This window comes from Cupressus sempervirens, chromosome 3, assembly GCF_028749045.1.
Source record: "Cupressus sempervirens isolate cs-2001-9-10 chromosome 3, ASM2874904v1, whole genome shotgun sequence".
NCBI classification, from domain to species: Eukaryota; Viridiplantae; Streptophyta; class Pinopsida; order Cupressales; family Cupressaceae; genus Cupressus; species Cupressus sempervirens.
Window position 1 is genome coordinate 281,366,257 of NC_143120.1, and position 23,363 is coordinate 281,389,619.

Genomic DNA, 23,363 nt, shown 5'->3' on the forward strand with positions numbered 1-23,363 from the left:
CCTTGCTTGGAGTAAAATTCTTCCAATTCACATGGTTAAGTATTGGAACGCAATATTGTGCATCCATATATAGGAACCCCATTGTTGCTCTGAATTCCTCCAGGAATTGTCTACACTGTCGCAAATGATAACCGTAAAAACTAGTCTGGCAATTAGTGACATGGTGCATCTTTCTTCGACTTCATCCTCAGTATCCATCTTTGGGGATTCCTCCAACAAAGGTGTTGATCTTTCAAAAAATATTTTGAATACTGTAGATTACATTTTGGGAGACACTATTACACAAACTAGAGGGTTCATTCTTTTGAGGCATACAAATGCCATGATCTGCACAGGAAAGAATTAAGATGTCAAGGGCAAAATGGATAGTTTGAGCTTCCCTCCAATTGATCACCACCTTTCAAACCAATAGGTAAATGCTTTGGGTGTTCGGGCAGGTAAGGATCATAATATTAGCTTTTGTCATGATCGACATTTCGGCTTATGCATCAGAAATGGTCGCCAAGTTTTACCTTGTGTCAATGTTTTTTATGTCAATTGTCCCACATTCATTGTGGACATATTTTTCCAATATATTTATATAGAAGTTCATGAAGAGAAAATAAAGCAATCCTTACTTTATGACAAGGTGTACTTGTGGTGAGGCGGATAGATTACACGCATCATTGATAATGAATGTAGTTAGGTCATGTGCCAACTAGTTGGAGAAAAAAGTAGCCTTCCATTTGGCATGGATTTTTAAGGCATATTGATGATGTGGCAAGAAAGACATGTGGTGCATCATCATGAAACATTGTATTTTTCCAAAATAGGTGAGAAAAAAATAGCCTTCCATTTGGCATGGATTTTGAGGCATACTGATGTGGCAAGAAAGACATGTGGTGCATCATCATGAAACATTGTATTATCACAAAATAGGTGAATGTGGCATGGATTTTGAGGCATACTGATTTGATGCATCGTCATGAAACATCATATTATCACACAATAGATGGCAAATGTTGATTGTACATGCAAATGTGACAAAGTGATATGTGGTAGGTTGCTAAGGTGGTACTGGTGATGTGGCACATAGTTCAAGGTGTAAGCCTTGTTTTTCACGTCTTAAAAATTATGCAAAATTGTTGTGGGAAAAACTAGTTATCCTTTTATAATTACGAATTCTATGTCTTTTGATTGATTATGCCCTAGAAAAATCCCTAATTATAATGCCCTAATGTCTTTTGTGCCCTAGGTTTCTAAAAAAAATCGTAGACAAAATAGGTGACAAATATTGACTGTACATGCAAAATGTGACAAGGCGATATGTGGTAGGGCACTAAGGTGGTACCAGTGATGTGGCACATAGTTCAAGGTGTCAGCCTTGTTTTTTCACATCTTAAAAATTCTGCAAAATTGTTGTGGGAAAATCTATTTATCCTTTTATAATTACGGATTATATGTCTTTTGATTGATTACATGTTAGAAAAATCCCTAATTATATTTCCATAATGTCTTTTGTGCCCTAGGTTTCTAAAAAAATTGGTTGACATTGTTCGCATTTTCAAGTATGCATGGGAAGATTTTTAATTAAAGCCCTATAAAACTTTTGAAAATCCTTTTAATATATAGTTGTGGCACATCTTTTAAATATTTTCATGAAAATCTTTTTTACCCTAGCGCATGACTTTTTTTAAACCTTATTTTTGCCTTGGGTTAGCTTGCTCATTGTTTTGTTTTAACCCTAGGTGAGTTATTTTCATGATCATCAATAAAAGGCATATCGATGATTGTCACTTTCTCTCATTTTGAAGTTGCATGGAGTTTTAATTAAAGTGAGAAAATGATGAGTTTACACCTATCCCTATAGGCCCCTCTTTTTGGTTTCCAAGTGGGTATAAAATAGTGCATCTTCCAAACCGTCGATCATATGAAGATCAATGCTTGTTGCTTTCTCACATTTTAAAAATTCTCAAGTTTTAGCCAAAGCAAGAAATTGACAAGTTTCCACATGGACATAGTGGAACCGGACTTAGCTATGGACCACAAAAAGGAATGTGTCAGAGTAAGTTGTCCAAATGGAATGCTCTAGATGGTTGGAGGCAATGACTGCAACAAAAGAACTTCAGTTTTTAGAAGCCATCAAATCTATTTTAATTGATGGCTATTTTGCATTCTCACTTTTTGATGTTGCACAAAATTTAACTAAAGTGAGAATGCAATGTGATGACATGTGGAAATGGTACAACCAACCTGTGTTATGAGTTTCCAAAGGTTTTTGTAAGTACGAGGTTACAAGTGCTGAGTTTTAATTTGCTAAAGATACAAAACATAAGGAAAGGTATTGCTTTATCACAACTGTCTAATCATCAGATGTTGACAATTGTCGCATTCTCACTTTTTGAAGTTTCCTAAAGATTAAGAAAATTGAGAATGTGAGTGTTTAGAATGTGTCTTAGTGAGCCCAAGTTCAAAAAGGAAAAAAAACAACAAATAGCATTTTTTAGGATCATTGAGCAGACTAACGATCACCACTTTCTCGCATTTTAAAGATGCTCAAACTATAGCTAAAGCGAGAAAGCAATGTGATGCCACATGTCCAACTTGCCAAAAACGTAATGCAACCATTACAATTTAAAATGAAACTATCCAATCTTATCTAGATCAATGGCCAAATTTCAATTTTTTGCACTGCATAAAATTTGGTTGTTAAAACTTGAATGCTGATCAATGTGAATTTGTCTCAAGAGAATTTGCATAAAAATTGCAATCCAATTCATTACTAAGTAACAAGTGAAAGAGAATTTGATTGCAGAAGAACCAAAGTTTAGATTGCATTTTCTCAAGCCATGAATTGTTGTAGACATCATTTTTTAGTGAAGTGATCAAATTTGTGCGAAAGTTTTTGAAACTCTTGATTATCTAGAAACTACAGTCTTAATTGTGATAAATTAGAGAAGATGCCTCCATGACGCGATTTTCTAGGAAAGTAGATTACTAGTAGAGGAATGTACAAGATAATTTTATAGAATAATTATCGTATCCACTAAAGAAATGGCTAAGGGGAAAGAGTTAGTCCCAATAAACCCTAGGTTACTAGTTAGTGAGATTTTTTATGACAAATAAAATTGGCTAACAGATGCAAAGACATCTACTAGAGGTTTAGAGCTATTTTGAAAATGGTTTTTTGAGAGAAAACATGACACTCATCCAAGCAATGTCTGGGAATTCAAAATTGGAAAATTAATTATTCCTAGTGTTTTCTTTGATGATGATTTATTGACAATGATAGCAAAAAAGTATGACCTAGTGCTAAGGATAGCCAAAAATCATGCGGGAGACAACCGTTTTAGGGTTACACTAGTGGTGATTAGGGAAGTTTTTATATTAAACCCTAATCATGCATTGCATGAGAAAATTGATATGGAGGATCTATAGGCCAAGTATGATGCCCAAAGGGTATACCTAAGAAGAGGGCCATTGCAAGAGCACTTTGTGAAGATAGGGCATTTAACCCTAGTTACAATAAATACCCCAGAGCCTTTGCTAAGGAAATATTTCAATAATAAGACACACACATTGTATTTCTCAATCTACAAACTTTTTAGGATGGATGAACAAGATCACATCCAAGGATGCATAGTTTTCATCATTGCAATATGGCATGAGGTCAATTTTTTATTTTTCGACATATTTAGTAGAGGAAATCCACATTGGATTAATAGGTATAAGAAAAGCTAAAGTTGAGAAACCCTTTTGCTAGTATTCAATGTTGATGTACATATGTTTGTACAAAGGGGTATCTATTTTCTCTAAGAAGATTAAACTAGAGTTGGAGAACAATAGAGAGAAATTACTAGTCCAGCTAGGAGTGTGGATATGACCTAGGAGGTCAATGATGCTAGTTTTTTCATATTTGATAGGTGTTTTTCTTCTAAGATGAGGATTCTATTGTTTAGAAATAATCCTAGAATACTTTAGTCCTGGCTAGAATTGATTAGACCTAAGGATCATGCCAAGGGATTGAAGGTGATTCACAATTGGCTCCTTATTTAACAAATTTAAAAATAATCAAGAATCCAAACCAATACATCTAAGGCTAGCAAATTCCTATGATGGATTCACTTGACTACAAATCTTGGGCCAACTGTAAGGCTAGACCCTTCTTCTACTTTAGGCTCTACAAAACCTAGGCGGGTGTACCTTGAGGTTGTAATATATGGTACCAATCCAAATAAACATAAAATCTAAACCTATTAACAACAAATGAAACCCTTATATCTTTTCATAATTATGCAATAACATAGGAATGAAAATAGCTACAAATCTTAACCTATGAACCCATAAGCTAAGTGAGGGTTGATTCCTTTTAGCCCACTATAAAACATGACAAATTGAACTGATTTGATTAAAATGATTTGTGCAAATGACCTTTATCTTAGCTTGCATCTAATTTAGTGATTAGTGCCTTATCCATTGCAATGTAGAGTCACTACCAGTAGGATGACCTAACTCGATTGCCTTGGATTTAAGTTTATCAACTAAAATCCCCAAACTCCATTCTTACTAGCATCCACTTCCTACAACTATATACCCTATCAAATCATTGAAGCATTTACTTAACTCCTTGAATTAAAAGCAACTACAAATCTGACACACAACTCATCCAAGTTGTCTTAAATTAAATGAACCTTATTCATTCAATCACAAAGTTAACAACATATAAAGAATTCATAGACATAATAAGAGAACATAGATAATTCATTATAAATCCCCTTTTGTATTTATCCTTGGAAATACTAAATACATTAACCGGTAACACTAAATGAAACTCACCATCTTCATCAGTGGAAGTTGATCTCCTGGAATTGGATCAAGGGCAGTGTCTTCCTCCTTTTTGGGAAAAGTTCTTGGAATTGAAGGTCAAATTTTCAAATTACCTACTTTCCCTCATAACTTTTATTTAAATTTCTTATTTTACAACCTATTTTGTTTTTCCATCTTATGTAGACTTCATGTATTATGGGTGAACCCACAGTACTGGCTACCACTTTTGGGGGACAAAGGAAATCGCCAAATGATGAAAAATTTGCTTATAGAATTTTACGTATGTTCACTCGAACATGCTAACTATGTTCGCCTGAAAATGCTAACTATGTTCGTGCGAACATAAAATAATTATATGTTTATACAAACATATTGAGTTTAAATAAGGTATGTTCATGCGAACATATTTGTAATGGTGATTTTGTGATTAAAATTACACTTTTTCGTTTGAGATCTTGATAAATTTGTCATTTTTGTATGTTTGTGTGAACACAAATTATTATACATGTTCGCACGAACACGTTAAATTAAATTTTTAGTTGCTAGATTATTTTTCTCATTCATTCATGCAAACATGTGTTTGTGCGAACATATTAGACAAGTTCACGAGAACATAGTGTTCGTGTGAACATCTCAAATTACAAATTTTTGGTGTTCTTTTCTGGAGAAAAAATGAAATTGGCTCTTTTTACCCCTAAAATTGAGATTGAATGATCTCCTACTATAAAATAAAAAATGCCAATTTGTGCTACTTGGAGCAAGCTTTCCAACAACTATAATTGTAATACATATATTCATTAAGACTTTCAAATATGAGTGTAACTAATTATAGGTTCATTACCGATTCAGCATCAACTGACTTCGACACCTTGGAAAAATTAGTAAATTAGGTTAATTTTTTTTGAAAAATATGTAGGAACTAGCTTATTGAGATACCTTTCTATTTAAAAATTAAAAAAATAGGTTTCTGATAAATTGAATTCAAATTATCTACGTCAAACAAAAAGTATGTTTGAATTACGATTCATGTCACTTCAAAACTTCATAAACTATACAATATTCAACCAAAATGAGTCAAACCAAATGCATCCTCTGAATATTGATGTTACAAATCTAACACCAAAAGAATTATGTCATTATCATTTCTAGAAAATTAAGTTATGTGTGTCAAATGGACTATCACTCTTTAAAAATATTGAATTTTAATATGTACCACTTTTCGAAGGAGATGAAAAAATTGACCTATATAATTTTATTTTTTTAGATTAAAAAATATGGTTACAAAGTAGGAACATAGTACTCAAAATCTTTCGTTTATGTCATCTTGAACTTATTTATAGTTTTTGAGATATAGTTAGTTGAACGTGATGTTTGTTGCAAAAATATTGATTTCAATGTCAAAATTGGTCAAAAAGTGGAACCCATTATTATGGGATCACTCATTGTGTTCTTAAACTATGAATGTTAATCATGTGATGCAGATGAGACAAGTGTATTATATGAATTCAGAAGGATCTGGAGTTGAAATATTTAAGGTATCTTCCATTAAGAAGATATCAAAATTTATCTATATTGATGAAGAAGAAAAGATAGACCTAAAATTAAAGTTATCTTCATCAGATTTTCTCAACTCGGTCAAGAAAACTAGTGATGACAATAGAAATACTGATGATAAGATTGTTGAAGAAGCTGAGTGCTCTATTAAGCTTGTTGGGTGTCCCACATGTTTGATATATTTCATGGTATCTAGTCTAGATCTCCAATGTCCAAGGTGCAAAGGTTCATTCCTACTAAATTTTCATGATGGAGATAAGACTTCTTAGTGAATAATTACAAGGAAGTAGAAATTGTTTTGATTTTCAAATAAATTTCCATCCATTAAATTAACTAATTGGGTTGATTTATCTATTCAAATCAATTTGAGAAAACTCTTAGCTTTACATATCGTTGAATTGAACACTTTCTTATAAAGATACATAGGCATGAGTTGGCGGGTGATAAGTTCGAAGAGGTGGTCACTTTCAAACTCCATAGTCAACTAACATTATTACAAGCTTCGTATTAAATTATCACATTCTTCAAGGAGATTTATTTTCATATTACTTGGTAATTGGTAATTTTTAAGATATATGAGCATTTATTTCTTTGTCAGAGATCATGATCACAAGAAAGATTTATAGTTTTATTAATAATTTGTGTTAATTTGTAGGTTGTAAAGCTCTACTAAATGAACTATCAGTTGAGACAATCCTTGAGAAATCCCTAAGGAGAGTGTAACTTTGTTTTTTTAATAGTTTACAAATAGAGGTTGCAAAAGAATTGTGGTCTATTAGAATAATAGCAATTGTTTTTTTAAAATATAAAAAATTCACGTGGTGAAGTTAAATCATTTGATGCTATTTTTAATTCAATATAATATAGTTAGGCTATTATACCAAAAATCACTCTAATCATTTATAAGATATTTTTTAGGAGAAAGACCCTTCAATCTTTTGGAGAATATTGAGCAACGAGAATACCTAGTCCATTAGGAAACTATTGGTCCTTTTCCCCCTTTTATATAAAACACATGTCTTAATGCACATCAAAATAATAGCTATTATTTATTTAAATTAGTAGCTCACACTTTTGAAAGGTGGTACTAAATAACAATGAATTGGTGTAGGGTAAAAGCACAAATTTGTGTCACCCTTTTGTAAAGGAAAAGGCTAACAAAAGTATATTTGTTCACCTTCAATGACATAAAACTAATGTTATTATTTATAATTTGAAAGTGAAGTAAACTAATGAAATGTGTAAAAATGGACAAAGTTTAGGATTATAATTTTTACTAATTATATATTTTCCTATTTTTTATAGAGAATTTTTTAGCTCCTAAAAAATGCTGAAAATTAGGCATGTAGTTCCCACTGAAAGACTATATGGAAATAAACTTATTCTCCTTTAATCTATGACTATGTTATAGATAACATATATAGCTAGAACAATAAAAAATAAAAATAGGCTTTAGACCTATATTTTCTCTTTTGTAATGATTCAAAATTGAACTCACCTGAAATCGATAGTTTTCATCTCCCAACATATTTTTCAAAACAAATCTATTCTAACAAGATGAAAAATTATATGTTCTTGAAGAGGACTCTCTCCTTTAGAATATCATATATTTTTCAAATTTTGTTGATATGATTTAATATATTTTTCTTTCTAAAAATGACATCTTTTCGAGTGTTAAAATATGTGTTTGTAGAATTTTTTAATTACAATATACTATATCTAATTAAAACACTATAAAATCTATATGAGAATATTCTTGACTTTGAGCTCTATAAAATGGTGTTTATATGTTATTTAAAAAAATCATGAAAAATAGTAAGATTTATTGAAACATCAATTTTTTGAAATAATCCTATTTATTTAGTAATTGGATACAAACTAGTATAAAACATGTATTTAATAGACACTTCCAATTGGAAAAGTGTGAGATCATATATAAATTAGCTAGAATAAATTTATCTAGATCATATGTTTGAACGAAATTGATTTTTAGACAAAAATACTTAAATTAAGTCATTCTAATAAGTTAGCCTGAAAGGTGATATAGCTTTGTACTTTTACCCTGTAGGCACACATGGTTAAATCAATAAAATGTGCAACTAAATGATTCTACCTAGAAATCACCCATAGAGATTGTTTGCCAAGAGAAAGACATGCACACCCTTAATCATCTAGAAAGTCATGAACAATAAGTGCTCTTATGGGCCCTGCATTAGCATGTATGGCCTCATCTATCTAGTCTCATTATTCAAGCTTGATTTCAATAAGAAAATCTACCTTCAACTCTCTTCATTCTAGAACTTTGGTCATAATTAAGGCTAATAATGGGAGGATCCAATGCCAAAGACATTTGAACCCATGAAAAAATACCCAAGGTATCTAGCTCCCCATTATTAGTGCATAAATTCAAACCATGCAATCGTAAGCTTGTCGAAGTGAAAAATGTAATCCTATGAGGGAATCCTCAAAATTCAAAACCTAAAATGATAATGAGAGGTATAAAATAAATCTTACCTCCCTATTTGGATATACATGCATTACATCATACAATTACATTCTTTGTTGAAGCATGGACATTCAAGTCGTTCAACTTTAAATCTAACATTGTTGAAACCTTCAACATCCTTCACACAAACATTTCTTCATGATTTTCATTTTAGCTCTCATGGAGCCCTTTTATCGATTCAAAATTTTTAATCACATTCAAAGAGTATGTATCAATAAGGTATCGTAAATTCCAATTTCATATCTAACCACTTTAGATATTAGCATGAGTGATGATCCCACAATTGTGTGCCCTACATTATTAGAAGAATATTCTTTCATTGTGTTTTGAACTCTTCAATTTCTCATTCTATTTTGTACGACTTTTGTAGTTACTGAAATGCCCTTTCTTCATTGTATAGTAGATGGAATATTTGTAATGGTTTAATGTCTACCTAATGCCATGTTTAAGTAGGACTTTGATCATCTTATAAAATCTAACTTCCTTAATAAAAGTTCTTCTTGTAGACTAGCTCACCACCTAACTTAAGTGGTTTCATAACAAATTGACTTTCAATCTGGCCTTAAGTGGTTTCATCTATTGTAAATTGATATATGATTAATTTATAATAATTTTAAACTCACTCTTCCTAAATTAGACCTCTTATGTGCTATTTATTTAAAAATACAATTTTTTATAAAAGATTTTTAAGTTAAATGACATAATAGGTAATGTAATTAGGTTTTCTTTTGATCATTTTGATTTAAGTGGAGGACATTTTATTAAAAATTTGATAAATAATGTTTCAATCTAATCTTGAGTTGTTGGTGTTGTAAGAAAACATGCAACCCCATATGACAATTTCAACATAACTCATTTAAGATTACAAGAAAATAAATACTTTGAATCCACCATGTTCATTTTCATTGCAATTCATTTTTATCTTAAGGTGAACTCCTAAAAAAAATATTTGAACTAGGCAAACCCATTTCAACCTTTTTTTGCCACCATTTGTGTTCCATTAATTGTTGTTGGATCCACAAGGTCATGTTCAAAGTAAGTCTTTGGAAAACTAGAAAATCTATGTACATATATCTTAAATAGGTGGAATGTAGTTGTCATGCTCATCTAATTACCTCCATTTTTTCGCAAGTGTATACATCAAGTTGGTCCATAATGAATTTCTTGTTATTAATAAGTATTTTAAATTTATTTATTTAATATGATTCAATAAAATACTCTAAAAATATTGAACATGCAATTTTATTGTAACATCAAAATTTGAAAGGAAAAAATGTTATGAGAGACAGCTAGCACAATCTTTAGATGGCTTTATTATTTTATAAATGTATATCTCCCTATCATAAAGTGAAAATATTTTTTAATCTACTCTTCTAGCTTAGATTCTCATGGTTTCATAATACAACCATGTGAGGAGGAAATACATTTCTTTTTAAAATTTAGATGGTCCATGATGACCTTTGAATGATTCTCCTATATGAAAGAAAAGGAATATTTGGATAAATCCACCCAATTTTTATTTCCTCTAGAAATATTAATTAAATAATTGTATTATAGCTTTTTACTACTCCAAGTAGTATGTTTCAATAATATTCTTAATCTTAGGCTATATTTTTTTTTGAAAAAATCTTCTATTATGTTTTCATGCGTTCTCTATGACTTCCTTAGCTACCAAGATGACCTTTCCTTCACCATCTAGTAGATGTAAATTTTGTGAGAGTTGAATTCCTACCTAATACCTTGTTCAAGTACGATATGAGGCATGTTATAAATTTAAATTTCTACAATAAATTCCTTCTTTTGCACTACCTCAACATCCCACTTCAGGACTCTATATATGTTAGAAATAAGAAATATTTGGGAGGGGGGATCAATCTTTCAAAACTTTTTACCTATTTTGGATTAAAAAAACTAACCATATACTTGCATATTTATGAGCAAATTGAGAAATAAAGTACATACCACAAAGAAACTCATACACCATAGTTTGTTATGATGCAAGGAAAGGAAGGTAAAGTGAATCAAGAATACTCACCATCCACCCTGCTTGAGTATACACACTAAAGACAACATGAATATGAAAGAATAATAGTTTAGATTTATTCCAATGCAGATATGGTGAGACAATCATCTTACAATGTGTTAAGCATAAGACCTACCTCATTGCAGCCATACAGAATAGAATTATAATAAAAAATATAAGAATTTTACTTTTACAAATCTAAAATGCTTCTATTTTTCTTCCTACTAATCTAAGGCTTACTTAACCTCATCCTAGATCTCAAATATATAGCCACCAAGACCACAAGTCAGCCTAACTATTATGTTTATTACAAATATAGGTCTAACCACAAATGGAAATAAAAAACCAAAGAATTAATAAAATTAATATAAGTGATTTCCAAGATAGGTATAGATGTGATCCAAGAATATGTTCCCAAGGCCACAAAAATTATTTTAATTGTACAAACCTCCCAGAAGAAAATTATCACACACTACTCCTTATAGACTGGTACATGACAAAAATAAATATTGTTTTGATACAAGATTGCTAAAGAACCCAAAATGCTCCTACATCAAACATCTGGGATAAATAAGGATTGGTTTCCACATTATGAAGCCCTGATATTCTAAGAAGAATCATAAAGATCAAACTCTACTCAAGGGATCCATGAAATATCTTCAACTACTTTATTTTGCCACTAAACTAGATACTCCTTGTAGTCTTTTTCTTTGGTACCGTTTCTTATTCTAGTATCCAAGATTATTTCAATTCCTTCTATCTTCTTATTATAATTATGATTATCAATTGTCTCTTCATCATATTCAAAATATTTGCAGATATCTAAAATATTGAATATAGGTAAAATATTCATGTCTCCAAGTAATTCAACTCTAAAAAGCATTTCCACTAACATGCTTCCTTGAGATCTTACAAGGTCCAAACTTCCTCATCTTCATCTTTCTATATGTATGAACTAAAAATCTATTTTTATTTAGGTATACAATTATTTCATCTCCAACTTCAAAAATGTTATATTTTGTCTTCTTATCTTCTCTCTCCTTATATCCCTCATTAATTTTATACAGATTTCTTGTTACTTAATCATGTAAATTCTTTATAATATCCACAAATTATTTTCTTTAGCACCACTCTTCACTTCAGTATCCACCTTCCTTGACTATGTAGTCCCTCTAAGTTGAATGGCATTTACTATCTAAAAAGGTGTCTTCTTAGTACTTCTTTTTACTAAATTGTTGTATGAAATCTCTTCTTGTGCCAAAATCAATTCCCAATTATTTTTTCTACTCTAAATAAGAATTATAAAAATTTACCCAAACTTCTATTCACAACTTCAGTTTGTCCACCTATCTATGGATGAAATGAAGAACTAAACTTAAGCCGAGCATTCAACTTCTTCCACAGTGTTTTATAAAAGTAACTATTAAAATTTATATAATGGGTAAAAGTACAAAGTTGTGTCACCTTTTAGGTTGACTTATTAGAATGACTGAATTTGAGTATTTCTATCTAAAATTCATTTTTTTTGAAACATATGATCTAGATAAATTCATTCTCGCTAAGTTATATATGGTCTCACACTTTTCTAGCTGGAAATGTCTATTAAATGCATGTCTTATACTAGTTTGTATCCAATTACTAAAGAAATAAATTATTTTAGAAACGAAGCATTTCAATAAATCTTACTATTTTTTATGATATTTTTAAAATAAACATAGAAACATCATTTTATAGAGCTTAGAGTCAAGAATATTCTCATGTAGAGTTTATAGTGTTTTAATTAGATATAGTATATTGTAATTAAAAAAATCCACAACAATGTATTTTAACACTCAAAAAGATGTCAGTACTGAGAAAGAAAAAAATGTTAAATCATACCAAAAATATCTAGAAATTATATGAAGTTTTAGAGGAGAGAGTCATCTTCTAGAATGTATAACTTTTCTCCTTGTTAAAATAGATTTGTTTTGAAAAAAGTGGTGGGAGATGAAAACTATTGATTTTAGGTGAGTCGAAATTTCAATCCATATAAAAGAGAAAATATAGGTCTAAAGAAATTTTTTATTTTTGATTGTTCTAGATATATATGTTAGCTATAACATAGTCTAAAATCAAAGGGAAATAAGTTTATTTCCATATAGTTTTATGGTGGAAACTAGACCCCTAATTTTTAGTGTTTTTAGCACCTAAAAAATTATCTATAAAAATTAGGAAAATATATTAATTCTTATTCCAAATAATTATTAGAAGCTATAATCCTAAAATTCATCCATTTCTACACATTTCATTATTTACTTCATCTCCAAATTCAAAATAATAATATCAATTTTATGTCATTGAAGGTAAATAGTTATACTTCTTTTAGTCTTTTCCTTTATAGAAGAGTGACACATATTTATGCTTTTACCCATATCTCTATGTGAAATAATACTCTTTGGTTAACCATGTAATCTCACATTTTCTTTGAAAAATAATTCTATTATGTGTATTGGATCCAATGTCTTCTTACAAGGTAATAAATGTACCATTTTAGAAAGCATGTCAACTACCACAAAAATAGAGTCATTACCACTCATTTCTAGGTAATCAAAGGAAAGAATCCATTGATGTCTTCCCAAGGTTTACTAGGAATAGGTAAAGGTGTATACAAACTCACATTATAATTAGTCTCCTTAGCTACTTGAAACTTTATGTAAGTCTTAAGATTTTTCTGAATATTATTACATAGATGTGGCCAAAAGTATCTATCAGAGATCAATTTTACTATTTATCAATCCCAAAATGTCATCCAAATCTAGTACTATGTTTCTCCTTAATGATGGTATCTCTCATAGATCATTTGGGTATACATAACTAAATTTCTTTGAGTAATATATCTTCCTAAACAAAATATTCAACCTTTTTTTTCTTCTCGTCTATTATGTGATTCTTACAAGCCTTCTGAGGTTTTGCAAAATCAAGATCAATTTGATACAAGTTATTCAAATAATCAAATACAAGTAGTTCAACCCTCATCTTTCTCAACAAAATTCTGCATCTACTCAAAGCATTTTCTACCTTATTTAACTATATGTACTTCTTTGTTTTAACACAAAAGAAAAGCTCTGCATTTATTCAACCCATTTCATGTGTCTCTAATTCAACTTATTTTGGCTACCCAAGTATTGTAAGGCTTTATGATCAGTATATAACACAATCTCTCTAGGCATCGAGTAATTTCCTCACTTTTTCAAAGCTTTAACAATTGCATAAAACTCTTGATCACAGATTGAATGTTTCCTCTTAGCATAATTCAAATTTTCACTATAGAAAGTTATATGCTTACTTTCTTGACTCAAAAAAATTTGACACTCATTCCAACTAGCATCTTAATCAACTTGAAAAACTTTAGTAAAATCAAGTAAAGAAAAAATATACATTTTTTCTAATTTTTGTTTTAATGTTTTAAAAAAATTGTTCCATGTGTCGATTTGAATTCCTTTTTATCACCTCTCATTGTCTCCTTCATAGAATTACATAATGAAATGATTTTTTAATAAACTTCCTATAGAAACTTGTCAATCAATGCAATGATTTAACTTACCCAACATTCTTTGATATAGGTGATTCAACAATATAATTTACCTTTTTAGGATCCATCTTCACTCCTTCCACAAAGATTGAAAACCAAGATATGCAATCACATTCTTCATGAAATAATATATCTTCAGATTTATCAACAACTTTTCCTCTTTAAACCTTTGCAACACTTGTTTGATATTCATTAGGTGTTCTTCTTTATTCTTGAAATATATTGCTATGTCATCAAGGTACACAACTATAAATTTACCCAAGAATTTATTCAAAAAATCATTCATCAACCTCATGAAAGTGATAGGTGCATTAGTTAAACCAAAAGGCATAACAAAGCACTCACACAATCCATCACTAGTTTCAAAAACATTCTTTTGTTCACCCCCTTCTCTTATTCTAATCTAATGATACCAAATTTTCAAAACAATTTTGGTAATATATCTAGTCCCACTCAAATAATCCATAATGTCAACCATCCTAGAAAAAGGAAACCGATAAATAGCTATTATTCTATTTATATCTCTAGAGTTAGTGTACATTCTCCATTGTCCAGTCTACTTAGGTGCCAATATAATGGATATTGCACAAGGACTCATACATTCTCTAATCAAACCTTTCTCCAGTAATTCTTGCACTTTCCTAGATTCAACTCTTGATTCTCTCTAGGACTTAACCATGAAATGACTAATACTTTGTACAAAGGGTAATCCATTGGGTACATTGTCTAAAATAGTATCTTGAAATTCTAGTAGAAAAGATGTAAACTCATGTGCATGCTCAAGTTCATCTTGTTTCTCTATCCTCCTAAGGATCAAAGAAAAGAAAACATTGTATTTTAAAATAGACTCTAACTAGACTCTAACTATGGTAAAATGATTTTCCTTAGGTTTCTTTATCAAAGGAAATAAGACTTGTCTCTTCTCATTTACCCAAAAAGTATACTGATTCAAGCTATCATCATGCAAATTTTGTCTATCATACTACCAAGGTCTTCCCAAAATAAAATGACAACAACCCATAAGCATAATATCACACTAGAATTTATCATAGTAATTATGAATCTTGAATTTCAAAAGGCATTGCTCACTTACCAGTAACTTATGTTCATCCTTGATCCATGCAATGTTATAAGGGTTTTGATACTTCAACCTTTGCAATGTAGAAACAAATTCTTCTAACGTCATATTATCTAAACTCAAACTCTCAATGATTACCTTGCAACATTTTCTTTCAATCTTACATCTAGTCTTGAAAAGAATTTTCCTCCAAATAGGCACTTCATTCAATTTTCCATTACACAAAGTTCTTTTGATCATCATGTTCTCTCCATTTTCAGGTTCATTAGGAGGGTCAATAGCTTCTTCTTGAATTAAGACATTTCTACTACTACTTCTAATCTTCTTATTAGAAAAAGGTACATTCAAAGGCTCCATGTCTTTCTTTTCCAAACTTAAATTTAAGTGTCCTTAAATCAAGATCTATCTTCTCTATTGCTATTACTATTATTCCTAGACTAACTAGAATAATTACCTCTAGTGTTGTTTCCTCTTCCTCTGCTATCATTATCTTCTTTACATTTTAATTTTCCCTTGTTGTGAGATGTATTGTTAGATATGCTAATTTCTCCATAAGTTTTGCCTCTACTTTGCTGAAATCTTCCACCTCTTGTACTTTTTCTATGTTCTTTCTTCCTTGACAATATCTCATCTCCCCTCACTCCATGCAAGTATGCTTCTTCCACACTTTATATCTTCACAAAATTAATCTCATCTTGAACTTAATTTCTCAATCTATTTAGTTATCTCACAAACTTTTGAACCTCGTCATCAACATGTACAGATCTAATGTCCAAATTATAAAATTTCTTCATGTAATCCTTCACATTCATTTATTTTTGTCTTAAAATTTTTTTCTCCTCAACAAATTTAACATGATAATCAATGAGAAGATTTTTTTTTTTAAACTTACAAACAATTTTCTCCCAAGTCCTTACGTTTTTTCTTTCCTTTTCTTTTTCTATTAGTTTATAAGTGTTCCTGCCAAAGAGAAGAATGACCTCTCAATTTATTGTCTATCATCCTTACTTTCATGTCACTAAGGTTACATTCATAACCAAAGTATTTTTCCATATCAGAGATCAAATCTAGCAAAGCATCTGTATCAAGTTTTCCACAATAACTAGAAGCACCACTAGAAGGTCTATATTTTTCTCTAGTCAAAGATTTCAAGAGTCTTTCCTCATCATTCTCTACTCTAGGTTTAGGGTGGGGTGCAACTACTTGCTCTTCATCACTAACATCATCAATATGTACTCATCTTTTATAGGCTATCTAAACAACATTAATTCTTGTTGCAATCTATCTCAAGATGTCCATGATAGCATTATCTACATTTCCTCAACGTCAACCATTTTGACAATAGTTCCTACAAGAATTGTATCTCTCTACAAGTTATACATCATAAATTAGATCTTCCACCCTACAACTAATCCAAACAGGGTTCTCCACAATCCTAGGACTTCGCAAGAAAACCTTTATTATAATACCACATAATGTATAGTAGGAAAAGTAAAGTGAAACAAGGCCACTCACTAACCACCTTGCTACAATATGCATATGAAACCCAACACAAATATGGAAGAACAATATTTTATATTGATTCCAATGCATATATGGTGAAACAATTTATGACAATGTGTTAGGCATAAGGGGCCTACCTCATTGTAGTCATATACAATAGAATTACAATCAATGATCATAGAAGTTGGAGTTTACAAAGACAAAATGCTTCTTTATGTCTTCCTACTAACGTAAGGCTTACTTAACATCATCCTAGATTCCAAATATATAGCCATGAATACCACAAGTCAACCAAAAAGTTATGTTTATTACAAATATAAGTCCTTCACCAAAGGGTAATCAGAAACTCAATAATTAAGAAAATTAATATCACATTGTGGGCCTATCTTGGTGCTCACAAATATTAATTTTCTTAATTATAAAGTTTATGATTTCCTTTGGTGAATGACCTATATTTGTAATAAACATAACTTTCTGGCTGGCTTGTGGTCTTGATGGCTATATAATTGAGATCTAGGATGATGTTAAGAAAGCTTTAGGTTAGTAGGAAGACATAAATAAGTATTTTGGCTTTGTAAACCCAAGCTTCTAAGCTCACTAATTGTAATTCTATTGTATATGACTGCAAACAAGTAGGCCTTATGCCTGACACATTGTAAGAAGGATTTTTCACCAAATATGCACCTTGGAATCAATATAAACTAGAACTCATAAGTTTTCTGATTGTACTTCACAAATTCCTACCTTATTTTTGATATTCCACATCTTTTCAATATAAGTTTTGTTTTCTATAGCTTTATGATTTTTGAGTTTAAGAGTATATATAGTGCGTGAATAACTGTTGTCTCTAGATCATTTTGGGTTGTGAGCTTAATTGTTATTTTAATTTTATTTGTATAAAGTGTGATGATAAATTCATTTATGAAGAATGAAATAAATTTAGATGGATTAACTTTTTAAATTCATTATATCATATCTCATTAAAATTTATTTTATTGGAATCATGATTGATTGAATGTACCTGTATTTTGTTAGTCTATACTATTCATAATTTCATAATATTACTTTAGACTCTTTATTTTAGAAAAATAATTATAGAAATGAGTAAAAGAGTATTTTTTATTAATTATGTGTTAAATTTTTTATAAGACTATAAAGAATTGGAGGAATAATAGTTGTATATACATGTCTTGAACTGATTTTGAGTTTGTTGGCATGTAAAAGCTTGATATGGGGTTAACGTGTTTTCCATATTTTGCATCGAGAGATTGGGTTCTACGGTGGATTATGATTACCTGTCCAGGAATATATCATAAGTTTATTGACATACCTTGGTTCATTGTGTCTAAACATTTCGATGATTATAAACTTAAACATTGCAGCGAAAAGAGTGCAGATCTTTTCAAACAACAAATAAAATTTAATACTATCAGCCGTGTTTTTGAGAGGGATAGACGTAGAAGTAACTGATTTTGCTGTCAGTATCAGCCATACAAATATTTCTGCCGGTGACTATATTTTAGGTGAGAATTAAGCTGAATTATCATATTGAAGCATTAAATGTAACTAATTAGTTGAATGATAAATGGCAATTATTTCCTCAATCGATATTGGCTAAATAGATTTAATTTAAGAAAAGACAGAATGATTTACGTAAAACATGCTGTTTTCTAGTCCAAAATCCAGCAATTTCAACTGAGTGCTTAAGACTGTTTTCAGACACAGACATGAAGACTTTATTTGTGAAGTCGCATTAATTGTGTAATTGTGTAGACTACAATGAATTTGTAAGAAAGGATAACATAAATCATGAGGGTCCTATTTAATATTAATCATTCATCATATAAGGACTTTACAATATTCATCATTACAATTATAATAAAACATAACGAAGAATTAACATTCAATCTAATATATCAAATCATTCTTTATCTAGAAATGTAATTTTACAACTTGATATTATTTTCTTGCAACTTAACATTTTTTTTTGGCAAAACGTTATATTTATATTAATAATAACTGGTTCAAAAAAGCTCCCAGAGAAAAGAACCAGAAAAGAAAAACTCCAGTCATTGCCTGATACCAAAAAGGATGCAGAAGAAGAAATACTGCATCAAACGAGAGTATCTATGAACACTAATAAATCTAATTATTAGAGATTTAGATAAAACTATGTCTGAAGAGGGATACTTCTAGGATTATTTAAATAAGAACATAATATTATAATATCCTACAAATACTTTAAGACTTAGATATTTCTATAAGTACTTGGAGAAATGGTAGTTTCATGATACGATAACTCTTGAACCCTGCCTTGAGAAATAATTGGCTAAATTCTTCCTCACTTCTCTCCTTTCCACCCATGGTAAAGATGGTCATCTGTATATCAAACAATAATCCTAGTCGATTTTTGCTTCCTTGAGAACCCTCAAGTAGTGCTTCAACAATTAAGACCTTCCCATGCTTTGGTGTTGCTTCATAGATCTTCTTCAAAAGTTCTAAACACTTCTCATCATCCCAATCATGTAAAATCCACTGCAACAAATATGACAATAGCTCTTTTATAGACATAAGTATTGATGCAGCAAATAAAGTAAAGAAACAACAAAAGAAGACAATAATTGTTAAATGAATTGCTAACAAACATAGTGTTGATATAGCAAAGAAAGATAAGAAGTGAACAAAGACTAAATTATATTAAAAGAAGTGAACCAAGACTAAATTATATTGTTTCTTAATGACATATCTTTTACCTTCATGAAAATTATGTCTCCACATGGAATTTTGTCAAACATGTTTCCACAAACATGCTCCACTCCTAATATCAAAGGTACAATTGCAATGCATGAAACAAGTCAAAATTAAAGCTATACTATTAGATGAGTTCTATTGGAGAAGTTCATCTAATTTAAAACAAACCAACTAAACAATCTAAAGTTCAAAATGTGTAGTTTTTACACTTAGAACTCAAAACGAGATGAGACTGTCTGTCCACTACTCACCTACTATGGGAGGTGCAGTTGAAATAACATGTGGCAAGTCCAAGTTAATGCCCTGTATGTGTGGATATTCAGCAATTATAACAGACAATGCAGATCCCACTCCTCCAGCTACATCAACCACACTCCTTGCACTCTTGAATCCATCATACATCTTTACTACAGAAGCCATGACATCTTTTGTATGGCAAGCCATGGCCTCATTAAAAAGCTTGTTGGCAACATCATCTGAGCCCAGGTATTCCCAAGGACTCATGCCATGGGCTTTTATGAAGGGATGACATCCTTCCAGGACAGCATCTTGAAAGTACTGGTGACTATCCTGGTAAGCTTTCTCTCCTAATAACAGCACTAATGGAACACAAGAATCCCTATCTTCTTCCTTCACTAGCAGCTTGGAAACACTGTTCAAGCCATACTTCATTTGCTTGCTTTGCTCATCCACATCTTCAGTGAAAATTCCACAAGAAGCCAGCAGCCTCAGAATCCTAAACAAGTACTCCTTGTGGGGAACAACCTTATTTTCTGTGGAGGCAGAAATATGTTGAGCAATTTCATCAACAGAGAGAGGCTTTTCTCTGATAATTTGGGGGATGTTAAGCAAGACAGCAGCTTTGAGAGCCATGGGCTTTGCAGCGCAAAGAATCAACTCATAAAGGTGGAGATGGGCTTCCATTTTTATTTTTTATGTGAAGCGAAGAGATCTGAATAAATCTCTTAACAATTTACTTCCTTTTATAGAGGAAAACTGTGTTAAGGGGATCAAAGTGTGATCATCATGAGTTCGAATCTCTCCGGTACCCAACGAAAAAAATGCTTCCTCACAGTTCATAATAGTGAAATAATCGACCTAATTTTTATGGACATACAGGAATACCCGTTTAATGACACAATTAATTTATCACCTTTTACTCTAGAGATTTTGAGACCTTTTTAATGGATTAACATTAAAATGTCACGATCATTTTCGCCATGTGAAATTTTGGAATAAAAGGACGATGCCAAACTTTTTGAACATACAGAGCGAGGTTTTAACGCGTTCAGCGCATGTAATGATAGGTCTTTAAAATATCTCTTGTTTTGGTGGTAGGGGAAGAGACTTATAAGGGTCCATTAGACATAGACTAATGGAAGCGTCTGCGACAGAATGGTTATCAATTTATTATTTAATATTTAATTAAAATTACAAATTCATTGTTTATTGTGTTGGCTACATAGTCAATTGTAGAAAAATAGTTGATTAGGATATCTAACTTTTTGGTTGGTGATTGGTCAATTTGTAGAACATTATTGAGATATTCATAATGATTAGGACATTCAACCACAAGTATTACTAGTAGTGGTATTTTTCGGGTGAATCATGAACATATCAAATATTGGGCAAGTGTCTTGAAATGACACTTTTTACCACTTTGCCCTTTAGATCTCTAGAGGGAGATCCATGACTACCCATAAGCGAAACCTTAGCTATAAGCTCTTCAATCATTTACACTAACTATTTAGGAATTGTTTACTGGACATGTTAAAGTTGCAAATATTAAAAATTGATCTAGGAGCGACACGCTAAACTTGAAAATATATTAAAATGTGTCAATATACAATGTATATAGCATTTTGAAACTATTTTTTAGTAATGTTATTCAGCTTCAATGGAAGTTTTTATTGTCATTTATTTATTTATTAGTTCTCTATAAGTTTAGTACTATCGTATCATTTTTCCTTTAACAAGTGCTTAAATAAAACTACTTTGACCTATTAGAATTTATTATGTTTTGTATCCTATCATAAATTTTATACTTTTTAAAATTCAAATGCATATTGTTTAACTTTATAATATCTAAAGATCATCCTTCTAGTTTTTGTTTGATTTAATGTCTTGAGGTTTATATAGAATGAATTGACACTAATTTTTCAAAAATATAATTTAGAATTTCTATTTAATCTTTAATCTATCTAGTAAGTCCTTAAAATACTAATAACTATTTAGTAATTATTTAAATATTTAAGTCCATTTTTCTAAATATGTATCTTTAAGTTATAATTAATGGAAAAGGTCTATTCATAAAAAGTAACTATTTAATAATTATTTAGATGTTTAAAATTTTGTTTGATATTTTTTATTATTATAAATATATTCATAGATATGTTGATTAATTTTTATATATTTTCAAAAAAGCTATAATAACATTTAATTATAATTTAGATATTATTATTTATTATTAAATAAATGATTAATTAATTGAAAATATTTTGAATAATTTAAAATAGTTTTTATTTATGTGTCAACAATTCAATAATATAGATATTAAAAAATAAAATCTAATATAACTAGTTTTTAAGTTTGAAATTAATTACAATACATCTTATTTTAATTTACCATATAATTTAAGTTACAATTATTATTAAATCTAATGTTTTATTTATATTTTAAAGTTATCTAACTAAGAAGAAACCAATCTTAATATAAAAAATAAATTATTAATGCTAAAACATGTCTTCTTACAGGAAACTCAAAACATCAATTTTTTTATAGAAAGATAAAAAATGAACATCCCAAAATGAAACAATCTTCTAACCAACAGACACACCCACAACCATTTCCAACAAAACATAGGTAAAGTCAACACCAAAACCAACAACTAAAGAGACACAACTAACAATCTAACAAGGTCAAGAAAAACAAAAAATTGGAACTAACTAGGCTAAAGATCCCACCTTATCTTTCAGCTCGAGCAACTGAATACTTTTTATCTTCTTAGTGACATATTTGATGTCTTTCTAGTCAATCTTGATTTCCTTCTTCTGGTTCTTTTTTGTGTTGGAGCAAGTTTGTTTGTTATGTTAGGTCTTTGCTTCATGATTTCTAGCTTCATCCAAGTTGAGCACCAACTTTACAAATTTTCCCTAGTCTATCTAGCTTAGTACCATGCTCAAATTCTCAATTGAAGAGCCACAACATTCCCTAAAATTTAATTAACATGTTCTTGGTGACATTTTCTATTTTATCTAACTTCTTCTTCAATTCTTTTATTACCTCCCAGTTCCTCTACTGCTCAATGACAATCTCTGTTAGTCCAATGGCTCAACATTATTGTTTTGTGTCTCCTCAATTCTCCATTTTAAAGCTCTACATTTTAGGTTCAACATCTTGAAGGAGTGGAAACATTCATTTATCTAACCTATGACAAGTACAAGCACTTAATTTAATCTTAGCTGGATTCATAAAAAAATAAAAAATAAAAATAATATTTTTTGAACTCCACTGAGAAAATCACATCAATGTAAAATTCACCTATAGAAAGAAAACTACTTACAGAGTTTTG

General features: G+C 30.3%; 1 protein-coding gene across 1 annotated transcript; it reads right to left on the minus strand.

Annotated features, from left to right (window-relative positions):
- Positions 1-18,965: 18,965 nt before the first annotated feature.
- Positions 18,966-20,750, minus strand: LOC149566030 (caffeic acid 3-O-methyltransferase-like). The gene is made up of 3 exons (XM_089817328.1): positions 20,044-20,750; positions 19,795-19,859; positions 18,966-19,576 (listed from the first exon to the last, which is right to left on the minus strand). Exons 1-3 carry the CDS (start codon positions 20,714-20,716, stop codon positions 19,283-19,285), a joined length of 1,032 nt encoding a protein of 343 aa, XP_089673454.1. The 5' UTR covers positions 20,717-20,750; the 3' UTR covers positions 18,966-19,282.
- Between the last annotated feature and the right edge of the window lie 2,613 nt (positions 20,751-23,363).

Bases quoted from the DNA above. Each gene is read 5' to 3' on its own strand.
- LOC149566030 (XM_089817328.1), bottom strand. From the start codon at position 20,716: ATGGAAGCCCATCTCCACCTTTATGAGTTGATTCTTTGCGCTGCAAAG. The intron at 19,860-20,043 runs GTGAGTAGTGGA...CTTTGATATTAG, and splicing joins AACTGCACCTCCCATAGTAG to GAGTGGAGCATGTTTGTGGA. The intron at 19,577-19,794 runs GTAAAAGATATG...TATTTGTTGCAG, and splicing joins GAGACATAATTTTCATGAAG to TGGATTTTACATGATTGGGA.